Source organism: Elephas maximus, chromosome 2 (genome assembly GCF_024166365.1).
Source record: "Elephas maximus indicus isolate mEleMax1 chromosome 2, mEleMax1 primary haplotype, whole genome shotgun sequence".
NCBI classification, from domain to species: domain Eukaryota; kingdom Metazoa; phylum Chordata; class Mammalia; order Proboscidea; family Elephantidae; genus Elephas; species Elephas maximus.
The window spans coordinates 44,683,706-44,701,765 of NC_064820.1; the positions used below are offsets into that span (position 1 = coordinate 44,683,706).

At 36.0% G+C, this 18,060-nt stretch overlaps 2 protein-coding genes across 5 annotated transcripts in view; one reads left to right on the plus strand and one right to left on the minus strand.

Annotated features, from left to right (window-relative positions):
• The window catches only part of OSMR (oncostatin M receptor), a 96,298-nt gene extending 93,162 nt beyond the window's left edge, over window positions 1–3,136 (plus strand). The window contains exon 18 of the mRNA XM_049862712.1: window positions 193–3,136. Coding sequence (XP_049718669.1) covers window positions 193–771 — 579 coding nt within the window. The 3' untranslated portion in view covers window positions 772–3,136. The remainder of the gene's footprint in view (window positions 1–192) is intronic.
• A 3,310-nt stretch (window positions 3,137–6,446) lies between these two features.
• Window positions 6,447–18,060, minus strand: part of RICTOR (RPTOR independent companion of MTOR complex 2) — a 148,826-nt gene continuing 137,212 nt past the window's right edge. For 2 of the 4 annotated variants that reach the window (XM_049862704.1, XM_049862693.1), the window contains 7 exons: window positions 16,616–16,793; window positions 15,773–15,857; window positions 14,574–14,693; window positions 12,948–13,103; window positions 12,485–12,608; window positions 10,967–11,105; window positions 6,447–10,841 (listed from right to left, as the gene is read on the minus strand). In XM_049862704.1, the coding sequence (XP_049718661.1) occupies window positions 10,767–10,841; window positions 10,967–11,105; window positions 12,485–12,608; window positions 12,948–13,103; window positions 14,574–14,693; window positions 15,773–15,857; window positions 16,616–16,793 (877 nt within the window). In that variant the 3' untranslated portion in view covers window positions 6,447–10,766. Of the gene's footprint in view, window positions 10,842–10,966; window positions 11,106–12,484; window positions 12,609–12,947; window positions 13,104–14,573; window positions 14,808–15,772; window positions 15,858–16,615; window positions 16,794–18,060 lie in introns of all 4 variants that reach the window. The other 2 variants (XM_049862684.1, XM_049862674.1) reach the window with 1 other exon arrangement.

The window sequence follows — 18,060 nt, forward strand, 5'->3', positions numbered from 1 at the left end:
TGTATTTTGTATTGATTTCTTCTGTCAGGAAAAAGTCTTTGGTTTTTAACATCACCTTTCGTTAACTTGTGATAAAACATGAATAAAATCCAAGCTATAAGTACATTTCACCTACACAGTTGACTTAGATATATAGACACACACATCCCACCATTTACGTTTATGTTTACATATTTCTTGTTTCCTTCCTAGGAGAACACTCACCTGACAATAATGAACCTCAAAGACTGCATTCCAGATGCTATTGAGGTTGTTAACAAGCCGGAAGGGAGTAGGACACAGCCCCTAGGCACTGGGAAGCCACTCACAGAAACGGAACTGACCAAGCCTGCCACCTACCTTTACCTCCTTCCAACACAAGAGAATCCCTCAGGCTCAGGACCTTGCATCTGTTTTGAGAACTTTACCTACAACCAGGCAGCTTCTGACCTTGGTTCTTCAGGCCATGTCCCAGTGCCACCTAGCACCCCACCAAGTCAGCTGGGACTATTGTACTCACCTGAAAATTTACTAAAAGCACTAGAGAAATACTACACGAACTCCCTGGGAGAAATCCCAGCCGGAGAAACTCATTTGAATTATGTGTCCCAGTTGGCATCACCAATGCCTGGAGATAAGGACAGTCTCCCAACCGATCCACCAGTGCAAGCACAGTGTTCCGAGTATAAAATGCAAATGGCAGTACCCCTGGGTCCGGCCTCATCTCCCCCCAGTGAAGACACCAGCCTCTCCTCAACTGCCATTTTAGATCAAGGTGAACACTACCGCTAACGAGCATATCGATTTCACCCATTTATATTACACAGGCACTAGGAGAGTTTGCCTGGCACCATTCCATCACCAGGTGCCTCAGTCCTTAATCCCAGTGAGCTGTCGCCATCTGCAGGTCTGATTTCTACAAGACCGCTAATATCTCGCTGGGTTTCAAAGGCCGTAACGCTCAGTATTCCACCTCAGAGCAGGCTTGCACTGCAAATGGCAGGATCATGAGAAGATGCTTACTTTGCTGCTGTTTGTTTCAGACTCGTCTTGTGTAACAGTAGACTTCGCACTTGACATAGTGATAGGCATTAACCACTCCACAGACTCCCCTCCCTCCCCACAGAACTATACAGGGTAGTTGTGCTCCTAGAAGTTCAGGTCTTAGTGGGAAAATATTTCCATTAAATTCTGTTGTTGTTGTTAGCTACCATTGAGTTACCATGTGACCCCAAGCACAACAGGATCATATGGCTGTGATCCATAGTGTTCTCGTTGGCTGATTTTTCAGACACAGATCACCAGGCCTTTCTTCCTGCCCTGTCTAAGTCTGGAAGCTCTGCTGAAACCTGTTCAGCATCATAGCAACAAGCAAGCCTCCACTGGCAGATGGCAGGTGGCTGTGCGTGAGATGCCTTGACTGGAAACTGAACCCGGCTCTCCCAGATGGAAGGCAAACCATCCCTGCTCCTCATTAAATCCTACTCCTTCGTTTAATATTTTAAGAGTAAAGAACTAGATTCAAGGTTTTAATAAAGGCCACAGAAGATATATTACTAGAGCATAGATTGTCAATGTAAATTTATTCTGAGTGTGTTTAATGAAAAAGTCATAGATGTTTGTGACTGAAGCAGATTTTAAGACTTGCCTTGAAGTGATAAGAGTTTGTAGCACATGGATGCAGTAAAATTAACTCTTTTGGAGGTGGGCGCATAGACCTCCTCTACTAGGTAAGATGTGTGAATGAATGGGTAAGATTTACCCAATTCTGACCACACTTAAAGAACTGGTTTGGCAAGGAACTCCTGACTTAGCGTCAAGATGATTCCTGCTGAGTAGATGCCAGTCTTCTACTCTCATTTTTGATGACTACCTCAGAATTAAAAAGTAAAACACATCATCTAGTAATTCCATTCACATTTTGTGGTTCTTTGTTTTTTCCAGAATTATATATAAATGAGCTGTTTTTACTTAGCATCCTTTGGGCGGTTGTCTGGGTCAAGATATAATACCCTTCTTGTCTCATTTATATACCTATTATGATAAAATAATGAAACCTCTTTGTTAGACATCATTTAGATATAACTGTAAAAAGATAGTTATATGGAGTAGGAAAGTCTATGTAGCCTCAGGAGCAGCTTTGTCATCTCTAAACCAATATATGCAAAGCACCTGGTATGTAACAGTTGTTTGATCCATGTTAGTTTCCTTCTCTTCCCTCCACCTGGCAAACCCTAATGTTTATCACAATTCTCAACAAGCATGAATAGGGTTTGCTGACTGCTTTCAGTGTGGTGGGATTGACTCTGCCTATGCTTATGCCTCTTGGTACCAAATGCCTCACACTGTTCCACTCAGCACTAGGAGAGAAAGCAGTATCCACATCTTCAAAATAAGGTGGCTGTCAACTGTTGCCATAGAGACGATTCCTATTCATAGCGACCCTACAGTATAGGGTAGAACTGCCCCATAGGGTTTCCAAGGCTGTAAATCCTTATGGAAGCAGACTGCCACATCTTTCTCCCATGGAGCGGCTGGTGGGTTTAAACCACCGACCTTTTGGTTAGCAGCCAAGTGCTTTAAGCGCTGTGCCACCAGAGCTCCTTACTGGCCGAAATAGACCTACACAAACCAATATTTCTGTTCAGGCTCTTCCAATATTTCCCCTACATATATCTATGCCTTTTGCTGGAAAATATTGCTTATGCGCTGTTACTGTATATAAATGACTCTCTTGACTAGTCTAATGGAACTCTGGTGGTGCAGTGGTTAAGAGCTACGACTGCTAACCAAAAGGTGGGCAGTTCAAATCCACCAGGCGCTTTTTGGAAACCCTGTTCTGTCCTATAGGGTTGCCAGGAGTTGGAATTGACAACGGATTTGGATTGGTTTTGACTAATCTTATAGTTTAAAGAAGGCTTTGAGGCCAGTATAGTCATCGTTTACCTTATTTATTTATGTTCCTTTTTTTTATGATGCAATTATATTTTTTCATTTGTAACGTGTACAGAAATGTCAATGACAGTGATGACTGATACGTAGACAGTGTCTTTCATATAGATTTACTTTAAAAAAATAATCCACAAAACCTTAAAGTCACTTTTTGTTCTTGTAACAACCTTAATTAAAATATTTCACCATCAGATTATTTTGTGTGTGTGTGTATGTGTTAGCTCAGTGAAATGATAAATTACCTTATGAGGTTACTCAAAATGTAACTTCCGGTATCACTCTAAGCCTCTTAAGCAAAATCTCTGTAGCGAGGGCCTGGAATCTGTATTTGTAATCAGCTTTTAGGCATTCTGATGGACATTAAACTTTGCGAATCACTGGTCTAAATCAAAAAAAGAAATCTTTCTGCAATATGACAATATACCAGTAGGAAATGCTGAGCTACAGAACTTCATGCTTAACAATACCACATGAACTATAGCTTTGACTATAAACATTCATCTCCAATGTTCACAACTAAGTAAGTTTATATTTAAAACCTTTTCAATACTCCATGCCATCTTAACAACGCTGCTTTAAGAAGCTCTTATTCAGAAACTTTGGAATTTGTATGTAAGTCTAAGTAGAAGAACCAAGATTAAAAAAGAAAACTTATTATGGATAATTCCAAATATACACCAAAGTATTTATAATAGTTTGAAGAATCTCTTTGTACCATCGTCCAGTCCAACTGCTGTTAACCCATGCTTGATTTAGCCTCATCGACACCCCTATCGGAAACCCTGGTGGCATAGTGGTTAAGTCCCACGGCTGCTAACCAAAATGTCGGCGGTTGAAATCTGCCAGGCGCTCCTTGGAAACGCTATGGGGCAGTTCTGCTCTGTCCTATAGGGTCGCTATGAGTCGGAACCGACTCGACCGCAGTGGGTTTGGTTTTTGGTTATACCCCCATCCACCCTCCTCCTTATATTATTTAGATATAAATCATATTATCTATAAATACTTATTTCTCTAAATGGGCTCTATTTTTTCTCACATAGCCATAAGATCTTTAGAAATTTGTACTGAAAAACTAGAAATAATTCCTTAGAAATTCAAGACATCAAAATTACTTGCTAAATTAGTAATAATTCCTTAGAAATATCAGGTAGATAGGACTGACAAAAAAAAAAAAAGTCAAGATATTGCTGAAAGAGATTAAAGAAGACTTAAATAAATGGAAAGATGTTCCATGTTTATGGACTGGAAGACTTAATATTATTAAGTCAGTACTATCCAAAGTCATCTGTAGATTCACTGCAATCACGATCAAAATTCCAACAGCCTTCTTTATAGAAATGGAAAAACCAGCCCTCAACTTTCTGTGGAATGGGAAGAGGCCCCCAAATAACTAAAGCAATGTAGAAAGAGAAGAACAAAGGAGCACTCACATTTCCCAGTATTAAAACATTATACAGCTACAGTAATCAAAACAGCCTGGTACCGATATAACAATAGACACACAGACCAATGAAACAGAATTGAGAGACCAGAAATAAACACGTCTGTGGTCAACTTGGAAACCCTGGTGGAGCACTGGGAGGGTGAACCCCTGAAATTATTGCCCTGAGATCATCTTTAAAACTTAAACCAAAAATATCCCCTGAAGTCTTCTTAAAACCAAACAATAGCTTAACTAGTGAACAATGTCTGCCTTGAGCATTGTGCTCTTTTAAGATCTGTCTGCATGGGATCAAACTGACAACAGCAATTCAATAGGGGGCAGTGAGTTTATGTTAATGGCAGAGGAACAACTCAGAAAAAGAGCCTAAGAATTACTGCACAACTCGAAGAATGTAATCAATGTTAACTCAATTGTACATGTAGAAATTGTTGAATTGGTGTGTATGTTCTGCTGTGTATATTCTCAACAACAAAAATATTAAAAAAAGAAGAAAAAAGCAGTTGCCACAAGTTGACTCCAACTCATAGTGACCCCTGTGAGTGGAACCGTGCACCATAGGGCTTTCAATTAATTTTTGGGGAGCAAATAGCCAGGCCTTTCTTCTGAGACCCCTCTGGGGGTACTTAATTTCCAACCTTTTGGTTGTCAGCTGAGTGTGTTCACCATTTACGTCACCTAGGGACCCCATTAATAGCCTATAAATACTGTGTCAGCCTGTAGAATGGTTCTCAGCTGTGTGCGGGGTACTGAGATGGTTTAGCAGAGACTGGGAGCAGGAAACTGTTCACAACACAGAGTCATGGGCCATGCTTAAGGTCATGGACCACGCTTGTTGACATTCTTGTACTTAATCCATTCTAATTAGTTACAGTGAATGTGATTAACTACTGGAATATGTAATTATTAAAAATCAAATTGAATTATTCTTAATACCAAATATTTCTTCTAAGAGCTTGATAAAAAGCTGGCTTTCATTTCAAAGGATTTACAAGGCGAAGACCCCTCAGACTTAGCAGTTGAAATGGATGTTTACGACCATTATCTAGATGTATCACTGAGTTTAAAGGACTAAAGCAAATGTGGTTGTCTTAGTACTCTAAAATAAGCAATAAACAAATTTTGAGTATTTTAGTTTCACTTTTTTTGAAATCAATACTTTTGAATATTTTTATATACCATTTATTTTTTTAAAAGAAATAACCTTTTTAAAGTTCAGCTATGACTCAGATCAGCTGCAAAATGAATGTGCTTAAGTTTATTCTGGGGTTAACTACGTTTTAATGAACAACATATGTAGTGAAAGTGAATGAGAAAAATACGTAGAAACGTGAAGACCAAACTGTCTGAAATAAATCTATTTCATAAACTTAAGACACACATTTTACCACATTTAATTAAAACAGACCCTAGCTTTGACACTGAATTTTATTCTCCAGGCTTGATGTTTTCCTTGTGATATCTTCCAACACTAGGTGGCTGTAAATGAGCCTATCTGATCAGGCCAGTTAATGAGTAAGAAATCAAATACTGTACCTTACTCAGAAAAGTCATTATCATCACCATGACCTGCCTCGTATATTACACTGTGTCCTCAAAAAATTCAGTTGTTTTGTCTAAAGATAGATCCATTTTTCCAAACCCTTTATAATAATGATTTGAGATGAGTAACTATAAACATGTTTGATTACATTATGAACAATGCTTAAGAAAGTGAAAATAAAAACCAAAACCAAACCCACTGCCGTGCAGTCGATTCTGACTTACGCAATCCTAGAGAGCAGAGCAGAACAGCCCCATAGGGTTTCCAAGGAGCAGCTGGTAGATTCAAACTACTGACCTTCTGGTTAGTAACTGAGCTCTTAACCACTGTGCCACCAGGGCTCCATGTTATGAACAATGTAAGAAAGTGAAAATAGGCATTTCAAAACATTTGGAAGAGCCTCCATCTATGTTACTGAATTACTTTTTTTTTTTTTTTTACCTGGGGTACCTAAAAGTCACCTTTACTGGAGGCCATATGAACACTGAGTGTTTAAAATTTTTAAATAAAAAACAACACATGTTTACGAATTTTAAGTACATTTTATTAACAATGTATCCCTTTGATAAGATTATGCTTCAGGAGGCTTTTAATGCCCTTGACATAAACTGTACACATTGTACAAAACAAGAAAACCACAAGAAGGAAAAAAAATCAAGGTGAGCAAACCCATTTGGGGACAAATCTTATTTAAATTATACACAACTCAATGAAATATTCTTACGGAAAATATATAAATACTTTTTCTTTCTATGTTACAGTTATACAATATAAATCAGATTTCAATGTCTGTTCAGTGACCTACATCCACCAGAACCTCCAAATATGTAGCAGCGTTACTAAAGAAAGAAGAAAATCGTGTGGTGCGGGAGCAGTAAGTCTGAGATTCTTTTCCCGGTCCCTTCCCACGTTCAGAACTAATTTACACCATTTGTCTTACAATGCAGCTTTAGGTTTCTGACAGGCCAGTAATGGAAAGTTTTCAACTATATTAACTTTTTTTTTTTTTTTTAACCCCCCTACCCCAAGTCTTTGCATTTTGTGCTAAATCAACCTATTTAGTGGCAAAATTGCAAGGTATGCTTTTTTGGGGCATACACTACGTAGGTTTCAAATTAAATAGTTTATAAAGAAAGTCAAACAAAATGTGCAATTTATGCGTGCCGTGGCACTGCTGTCCACCTCCATTACAAAAATACTCCAAAGGGGAAACAATCCACATTCTGTGTGGGTCACATAAACCTACCATGAATGAAAAATACCCTGGGAGCTTGGGCCTCAAGGAAAAAAAGACCTAGAAAGATTCTCAGGGATTCTAATATTTAATTTCACTGGTATGCTTTCCCAGAGAAACTCGGCTACAGTGAGACTGGAGATGAAGATGGGAACAATGTATTCTATGAATGGGGAGAAAATGGTGACCCTTCCCAAACCTTCATTTTGGAAAATCTGAAACGTTTTTATTCTGAACAGCTCTTCTCATAAAAGTCTCTCTCAGTCAAGTCTACCTTTTCTTTTTCCTATGTTTTAATGGACTGTGAGTTTGAGACAAAACTGGAGGCATGAGACTAAAGGGGAAAAAACCTTACTGCCAAAGGAAATTTTCCAAGGTAGTTTACAAAGCTAACCCACACCAGAAAATTAGCACCTCACTCTTACCACGCAAAAACAATTGCAGTTATCATTTCAATGAACATTTGATTGTTTTTATTGCTTAATGATCTGTGCTTTCATGTGGGGATAAAAGGCATCCTCTGAATGGAATGAGATAAAATTTTATATAAATAGCAGTAGACAAATCTAAATAAGCACTGACACCTCACTGTTGAACACTTTGGCATTGTGACATGCCCTGAAAAACTCAGCTTTCATTCTCTCAAGCTCCAGATAAAAGAGCCTCCACCTCAAAAGGACCTGTACACATTATTATACCAGAGTAACAAGGTATACACCTCCCAAGGGCCTCTGACTTACAGCATGTCCTTGTGCTACCGATCCTTATTACAAAAATTTTAATTAGGGAAAAAAGCCGTTTTCCCTCCTCAAATCTAGCTAAGCATAAACAGGAAATAAATGTATAAGAAATTTTAGACCGTATTATTATAAATACTAAATTTCTAATGTTCTTATCTGTTAGTATTTACTCAGTACGTGAAGCTGAATTCTTGAGAAAAAAAATTCAATTAGAAATGACAATTCACTTTACAATTAGAAATTCACAGTTTACAACCAGCACAACTGCCCAGATTCCTCCGAATTATTCGGTAACTACCCATAGTAAAAATTTATATATAGACTAATTCTAAAATCTTGAAAAACTACAGTCCTGACATTATTTTGGTATTCTATAGTCTGATAGTATCTATTATTTATAGATAATTTTCTTAATTACTTCTATTATCACTGACATCATTCCTAACCTTTTCTGCTATAATTTAGTATTTTTAAACATCTAAATCACTTGGCACGGCATGTGAGCATTTTTCATCATAAGTCTACTTTTATACAAACAAGTAAGTACTCAGAGAAAACACATTAGACCTGTCAGGGAAACCAAGGATAAACCAAATAGCATTATAAATTTAAGTACTGACATTTCATTTTCTTAGTTTACTATAACCACAAAGCTCTGAGAGTCTCCCCAAACTAAGTGCTATAGGCAGTTATAATAATGTATAAATGTCTTTCAAAGTAACCATCAAAAAACTGTTCAGGCTAATAGTAACTAAGTCTTAATTTCAGGAAGGATGACAGGGGTGGGGTATAGGGATGGGAGTGGCGGTGTGCGTCAAAACAAATTACTGGTTACTTTAGAGGGATTAAACCACAGATTTTATACTCTATATTAACTGAGGTAGTGTTTAAAATGAATGTCTAAAATATGTTAATCCCATTATGAGCAAGATTACTACATTACTTGCTTGCGAGTTTTTAACCACTATTTGGTCTAGTATCTCTGACATTTGGTTCTCTGGAAAGGCAGTTTAATTATCCAAGACCAAAGACCAAGGTGACAGGCAACGTTCTGGAAAGTACTACTGACATTTAAGTAAACACTTGGGTTCAGCGATAAAGCTAAAAAAAAAAAAATGTTTTATCTTCAATTGGGCTTTATAAGAGAAAATCTGAAGAACCACTTTCTAACATAAGCAGCAGCTTACAGCCCTTATCTGCTTTGCTATAATGTAAGTTGCTACACAGTGCACATAAGAACGATTCACTGAAGTGCAGTCAAAGAGGTGTTAGGGAGTGAGATGAAAGGTTTCATCCCAACGGGAACTTTCAGTGCCAGGAAATTAAACAAACAAACAAAAAAAGGCGCATCTCTGTGAGTTTTTTTTTCTGGTTCCCAGGGCTCTTTACAGATATCTCAAAGAACAAACCCATAACAAAAAGGGTCTGCAACATGGGAAAATATTCATCAATGGGCTATGACTGTGTCAAAACTCATATATAATTGTAAAAAATGGTATACACAAATGAATTAAAAAAGGGTCCTAATCAGTCCAGCTGGAGTTTTTTTCTACTTATATATAGATCTCAAAAAAGATATTCCTTTCATTTACAAGCATTCTAACGATGATGGCCGTGCTATTTTTATATACAAATTTGCATATATGTTTAATTCCTGTAAAAATTTCTGAATATCTTTAGACATATACAGATTAAACAAACAAAAAACCTTGCCCTCATCAACTAAACAATTTCACAAATGTGATAAAGGCAATTACTGTACTCACAAACTCACCTGTCACTGCATTTAATCTGTGCAAAACAAGAACACTGGTATAAAAATTAAATTACTGCTGCTTTAAAATTTGGTGCTTAAGGCTTTTCACTACAATTTTTAAATTTAATAACCAGTTTTATTAATGATTTTTAAAAAGGAAATATGGCTCTTATTTTCCCATGGAATGTGTATACTGTAGGTAAACTTACCTTTTCCTTAGGAGATCCAAAGCTTTATTTAATGCTTTCTTTTGCTTTAGGCCTAAATTAATAGTGCTTGCTGTTTAAGTTCCCATTTAAAGTGAGATATGAGAAAGTGATGAAAACAGAAGTCCACTGAAAACATGTATTCTATAAATGGAAAGTACTGTCAACTGAGTTATAACTTTCTGATTTTAATCAGGAACTGTAGTGAAAAACCTTAATCGGTTCAAATAGCCTATAATATTACATTGCAACAAAGTTGAAGAGACAGAAAACAAGTAAGAACTTTTATGTAATCCTAGTAACATAAAAATAACTTATAAGTCCCGGGTTGTTGAGGCTCTTCTTTCGCTTTGAGGTTACAAACCTCTGAAGTAGTGTTACCAACATTAAGAAAAATGTGGCAGGGCCAAAGTTCCCCTCTAATAACCAGCAGTCAGAGCACACCCCATGTGGTAACAGGATGCAGCCTCAGAGACACAGAGTCCTGGTCTTCACCAATTAGTTAACAAACAAGGCATCTTTGCGTTTACCCTAAAAACAACTTCAGATGTAACTGTGTGAGGGCGCTTCCGCATATCCTATCGTTGTTCCACTGTCATTATCCTCTTAAAATGAAGAAAAAAAAAAAAATAGGAAACCTACAAAGGTATTCAGTGCTTGGCTCTTGCATACAACGGTAAATGAAACTCATAAAACTGGTGATGAATAATGAACTCCTCCCTCAAAGGGCTCAACGGGGGAGAGAAGGAAGTTGTTTTGGTTGCAGAAGTCAGCAGTTCCAACTGTTCATGTACCAGTAATCGCTGAACAGTGTGCAGAAGATACTCCTGTCTTTGCTGTCCAGTCCTTCAGCATTTTCTGAGGCTTTCAGGAAATCCACACATATGAATATATATATAGGTCATAAATATGAGGTCAGGATTCAGCAGATGTATCAACTATAGGTTGCTCTGGTGGTGTTGCCAACACAGCCTCTGCTTCTTCATGCATCTGGAAAGAAGCAGTAAATTGTGAATAACTTTCAAGCACATAAATCGATATAATCTCTCTTTTAACTAAATTCAAACACAGAATTAATCTTGGAAGACAAATGCCAGAAATACAAATTGACTTACTTGTAAAAACTGTACATCTTGAAATAATTCTTGTATAAACCTCCGACATGGGAGTCGAAATGTGCAGTGTGACAGCAAATGGGAAACCTCGGAGTAAAGACATATGTCGTCAAACGTTTGAGGATACTTCTCCTTAATTCTAAAATGAAAGAAAAGGCTTCGGTGTGATAAAAATTATCATCAAGATTTACCTATTCTTCTTCCAAAATATCATCTACTTTTTAAATAGTTTTTCCTTAAGCTACTGATTAAACTTTACATGGGGGGATGGCATAAGAACATAAAATATTAAATATTCCTACCTTCCACTTAAATTAGCTATTTTAAGTTTGGGGTTATTTCTTTTCAAATTATCAAAACTTGAATGTTTCCTGGAAAGTCAGAGACATTCTTTTTTCACTGGGATGAGAAATTGCAAAATTTATTTATCAACCTAGGATAACTCAAATATTTTCAAAACAAAGTTGGAAAACAGAAGTGAGTTTTTGAAGTTATTAATATTTTTGACTGAACTATTTCTGCCTAGGTTTCAACACTTCAAATCATGGTTTTTAGCTAGGACAGCACCTCGGCGGATTCAGCTCGGGGACAGGCAGGGGTACACAGGTCAAGGCCCACTCCTACAGCTTTGCTCCAGGAGGTCTGTAAGGAACCCTGGCACCTGCATTACTATTGTTCCAAGCCCCACAGGAGATCTGAGGTGCATTTCTTTTGAGAACCACTGCTTTAGATAGTGCAAATCAAAGATGGTGTAGATGCAGTCTGAATTTTCTTTTATCATGTTGCTGTGATTTAGAAAAACAATGAAAATTATGCAAATTTAATTGAGAAAGAAAAAAGTTAAACCAAGAAAATATCACTTGTTTTATGTAAACCAGCTTTCCTTCAACTTGTAGTCTTAGGACTCCTCTATGTCTTTAAAATTTATTGCAAACTCCCAAAAGCTTATTTTTTTGTGGGTTATAAAAACCAAAAACCAAACCCATTGCTGTCGAGTCAATTCTGACTCATAGCGACCCTATAAGACAGAGTAGAGCTGCCTCATAGGGTTTCCAAGGAGTGCCTGGTGGATTTGACCTGCCGACCTTTTGGTTAGCAGCTGTAGCACTTAACCAGTATGCCACCAAGGTATATATACATAATTACCATCAGAAATTAAAACTGAGACGACAAAAAGACACTCATTTTTAAAATAAATCTATTATGCGTTAATATAAATAACATATTTTAATGAAAAATAACTATTTTTTATAAAGTGAGAAGACTAGCAGTGGGTTTTATATTTTTGCAAATATCTTTAAAGTCTAGCTTAACAGAGGATAGCTACGTTTTCATCTCTGCTTCTGCATTCAATCTGTTGTCACGTGTTGTTTTGGTTGAAGTATGTGAACCAAATCTAGCCTCAAGCATACAAACAGTTGATAACTACTGATAGAAGCTAATTAGTCTAACTAGAAGTATATCAAATATCTTTTTCACCAGAAAACAGAAAAAACAATAAATAATACTCATACTCACGTTAAAAGTCCAGTTTCATGACATTTAGTTGAAACTGAACTACTCAAATTAATTACTAATCTCAGAACTTCTTTTCGAAGGAGAATACGGCACATTGGTGTATCATCTGGAATTGTTTTAACACCTGAAAAAAAAAATCGGTGTGAAGTATTTTATCTGCATCACAACAAACTATGATTATGACTCATGGATTTGTTTTTAAACTTTGCCCAGTTAAAGAACAAACACTGAGACCAGCTGCACATGATCTGCCAGTCATTTTGGGAGCAAAACTCTAATGATAGGAGGCAGCTAAGGGGGTATGTGTCAGCTGCTGATACAGGCACAATATTGAAGAGCTTGCTAAATACGCCTCGTTAAAACTGACCTGTCCTAGTTCTCTGACAGCACGAAGTTACAGCACCTATGAAAATTCTAAGTACAGTTTTATTAACAATGCTTAGATTTGAATCTGAAAACTCACCTAGTATCAATTCTGTGCTTTTGGTGCTGCTGGCTGAGCCTTCCTGAGATACCCCATCGCTGCATCCAGAAATCCCCGAAAACTTAGAGGGAACCACTTCTAAAGGGTTATGGATCGTCTGCTCACACCAATCAGAATATGGAATGTCTTGAAGGTCTGAAGCAAAAAGTAATCATTTCAATGAAAGTATCATAATGTTTAACTCTTATGCTTGCATGGTATACTACAGAGATGATTCTTACAATTTCTTTCCAGTTTTTAACACTTTTCATAATGAAGATTTTCAAAGTAAATTCAGACTGTCCAAAGAGTGATTCCTCAGATAGTGAAACTTGTTAAATTCTGAAGATACTTATAAATAAAATTTTATTTTCCTAAATTACTAAAGCTGTATATTGAATATGATTATTTAAAAAAAATCAAAGATATGTATATAGAATAAAAAGTAAAGGAATCTTAATTATCTACCTCTCTTCTATCCCTTCCGTTCCTATCTAAATTCCCCTTTCCATGGGTAAATACAGTCTTAAAAGTTTGATATATATCATTTCAGATCTTTTGCTAATTTATATTTCTCCTTCTTGCTGTGTGTGTGTATTGGTGGGATTAACCTGTATGTATTATTCTATGACTTGCTTTTCTTTTCTATTGGTAAGTACCAATAGAAGAATCACACTTTCCCACCTTATCTTAAAAGCTGTTTATTCCTCAGAATTAAATTTACTAGACTACGCATGCATTGCTAAGGTACTCCTAGATGGGATTTTGAAGTCAATGGAACATCTTAGTGTTACCCAACTGACATCAACTTTATTTATAATTTCCCTGAGCACACACACTAAGTTACCCAGTGACTATAGTGAATGGAAATCAGGAAGACTTTGGTTATCCTTTTAGGACATAACACTGAGCAACCTATGAAATCACACAATTTCTGTAAGAAATTTTGGAAATTAGATAAAGTTTTCATCTTATTTAGAAAACAGATTCAGAGAAAGAAGATACACACTCAGCTAGAAGACAGAACCTTAGTTCTCTTGATAGCTAGTCCAGTGCTCTTTTCACTACAGCGCATTGTCAGAGAAGAGGAAAAAACCTGTATTTTCAAAAGTCCTGGAAACTAGACCAATGTCAACTCGTACTACTTCCTCCTATCTTGGTTTCCACTTCCTATCTTGGTTTCCTATCATCACCTCATCTCACCTCTAAGATCTTCCAAAGATTACTATTTAAATACTAGGCAGAAAATGTCTTGGTTCTTTGGAAAAGAAGATCTGTAAATTTAGCATAGTTTAAAAATTGTAGTTATTAAGGAAATTATGTATCTTCTCTGTCAGGCATTTAAAAGTAAAACAGGCTACTTAATAAACACTGTATCTTGATTTTTAAAATAAAACTACTGGCAAAAGATTTGATAACTAAAGGTATATTTAGAAACAACTTTTTCAAAACCTTTCCTCATGAAAGTGGAATAACAAGATTAGAGATGAAGACGTAATTTTAGACTCAGTTGAGGTAACGGGAATGGAGTAAGCAGGGAGGATCAATAGGGCGGGAGATGGATGATGTATAACTGCAGCAGATTCAAGTGCAGGGAGATTCATCTTGAAAGGCATGATTACTCACCCGAATGACTACATATTGCACTTAGTTGGTTACTGGGCTGGAAACCCAGAATTTCGATACAGACACAATAAAGGCAGTTATCATCTGTATGTTCCTGTAGTCCAGTGTCTTCCGTACTTTCTAAAAACAGAGAAGCATCTGAATGGATTGAATTCATTATTTCCGTAAGACTCATCTGCTGTCGCAGCAGGTGAAAAGAGTTTTTTACAAGACCTCCAGTTCCAGATGGAAGACCTGTGCATAAGTAAATACAAAACATAAGGCAATAAAGCTAGTTATCAGTAATACCTCTTTCAAGGTGTCTTTACGTATATGAAATTTTAAAGAAGGGAAATTAGGAAAGAAAGAAAACCAGAACTCTTTTTATGTCTTAAAAATCTAACCTTAACTGGGAGAAAAAAAAGAATAATTTGCTTTAAATTATGAAAATAACTAAAATCAGTAGATATTTATATTATTACTTTAATATGGGATTTTTAATGGAAAATTAATAATATACAATTAAGGCTCATTTCAAACATCCTCAATATTTGCCTAAAGAAAATGATTGAGTATGGTAGTATTTTTTTTTTTTAATCACTGATTATGAAGCTATAAAACCTGTGGTTTATATGCATATATATTATGTTCATATGCATATATGCCCTGGTGGCACAGTGGTTAAGAGCTCAGCTGCTAACCAAAAGGTCAGCAGTTCAAATCCACCAGGCGCTCCTTGGAAACCCTATGGGGCAGTTCTACTCTGTCCTATAGGGTTGCTATGAGTCGGAATCGACTCGACGGTGCCTAACAACAACAACAGCAACATTCATAAAAATACTAAGATTCATAATAAGGAGACATCATGGAATTTATTAAGTACATTTTTATCTCTTCAAACAAACAGTTGTTTCTTGGACCTATGAGGACTAGTGTTACAAGTGTGTCATATACCACTTTTTAAAAACTGAAACAAATGGTCTAGGTTTTTACCTTCTTGAGAGACAGGGTACTTGGATGGAAGACCGCCTTCTTAGGTCCCTCACAAACATTTGTTGTTTAATTTTAAATTAACTCATTAATATTTTGGTATAACTTTTAAGTTGACCCAAAAGTGGGTATGTCTAAACTTTTTGTTTCATTCCTATTAAAAAGAACTAAGAATCTTTTTTTCTTTCCCCACTCATAAAGAGTTTCTAGAGCAAAGGTCATGCATTTACCTCCTGCATCATGGGCAAACACTCTTGCAGCTCGATCGTCATGTGGAGATAGGTTTTTTGTCTGAAAATAGGGAATATCCTTCACCTAAAATAGTATAAAATCATAGTAAGTTCTGCTATAAAAAGAAGTCCACGTTATAAATATTGGAAAAATTTAATGAAATACAATTTAAATAGAATTACTATAGCATATAAACTTACAATCGACTCGACGGCAGTGGGTTTTGGTTTTATAAACTTACAATGAAAAGTTTACTGAATAAGTTTAAATTACCAAAACTTGAGGAAATAACAAATTACCCTAAAAGTCCTTATTACATTCTTGGTGAGTTAAATGGATATTAAAATAATAATTTTAGCATTTATCTAAAATGTCCTTAGGCTTCGGAGTCATTGCATATTCTTTAGTACTATATACCCTTTAGAGATCTGTGGGTGTCTTATGGGATTAGGGCTACCTTCTAAGGCTGGACACCACATATAGCTGCTCTGTGTAAGATAAACAGGATCAAGGATTTAAAAACAAGGAATAAGTCAAATTTACCTAATAATAAGGTTAGGAATTCATTATATTTCTACAGATAGATAAAGAAATGAAACATGATACTTATTCAGCATAAGATGAAAGGGAAGGATAATGTTCTGGGGACCTGAAAATACTAAATTAAAAAAGTACAGAAGAGATGAGAAAGGGGAAATAATTTTCATCTTAAAATTCCTTTAAACAAAACTGCCTTAAAAAAAAAAAAAAACTTTCCAAAAACTAAATTTACTGTAAATTATAACTTCTAGTAAGCAGTTATAGAATATGAAAAAAGAAAATAATAAAATTTATGAGAATACCTGGAATATATCATTGATGTCTACTGGAAGAGCAAGACCAATATAGTCATCTGAGCTACCACACGTAGCACTGGACACCATGGATCTCACTGAGGAGGATCGCTGCAGGGTATTTTGATTAATAGGACTTAATAGATCTTCTTTATCTAATGAAGCATAACTCAGGGCTTTCATGAACCTAAAGTACCACACACAAAAAAACTTACATTAGTTTCTTGATTTGTAATATTAACCATATAAAGCAATTATGACTTATTTTCCTACCTTCATAAAAGACAAGTAGCTAGTCAAGTATTAAGTAGTGCCATCTTGTTCACTGGGAACATATAAAAACTTAAAAATATTTAGCTATTAAAAATTGATAAAATGTTACCAATAATGTTGCCTGCTACCAAAAAACAACTGTTACAGTTTCCCGGGTAAAGGTAAAAAGACGAGCACCTGCATTTTCTGTCAATGGAATTTTAATATCAGAAGTGGTTTTAAGCTAACTCCAATAGCATGGTAACTTCCAACCACTAGAAGAAACAAAAGAAACTGACCTCAGAGGTATGGTGCAAGAACTATTTTTGCAGTTACTCGAGACTGCTAGATTTGCTATCATATAACCAACAACATATCTATTAATTCTATTTAATGTTATATTTATGAAAAATAAAATCAATTACTTATTGTTATGTGATAATTACTTTAATGCTTTCATCAACTAAAGATATGCGTAACAGAGAAGACAGTCACAAAACAGCAAAAAGGATATCTTTATAAATGTTACAAGGGATAGCCTTATATGAAGTGCTGCTATCTCCTCAAAGTACTCCTTAATAGTGATTCCATAACAAATACGGTATACTAATATTTCCACATAAGTTACACTTTTCTCACATAAACTCTGGATCATGCGATAGATGTAATAAACTATTTATGGAACATCTGTATTGTATGCAGAAGGCACTATGCAAGGCTGTACATCTCTATGTACCAGTACACTGCTATTTGAAAAAAACAAGTCATTTACAATGTACTAACGTAGCCTGACATTAAAAAAAAAATTATTCTGTAAAACTCATTTTAAAATGCTTCATAAATGGTAGCTTAAGATCATCAAAGCAAAAACCACGCCTAATTTCTACTTTATGAAACAAAAATTTTCATTTATCATTTTGCTATAAAACAAGTTTATTTATTTTACACCTTTAAAATAATGTTTAAGAAGGTGGCTTTGGCAGAAAAGAACATCCAATAGTTCCTTGGCATTCTTTTGAGACTGACTAGAGAGTCCACACATGTAGCGCACTCTGTAACCAGAGGAAACACTACCTACCTCCCTATCTCACTGCAGAGAGTACCACATCCTTACCTGTTTGAGAGAATACCACTTACTCATGGGGCTATTCTAAGGATCAAATAAAAACGTGAATCAAGAGTCAACTCATTCAGAAGTGGGT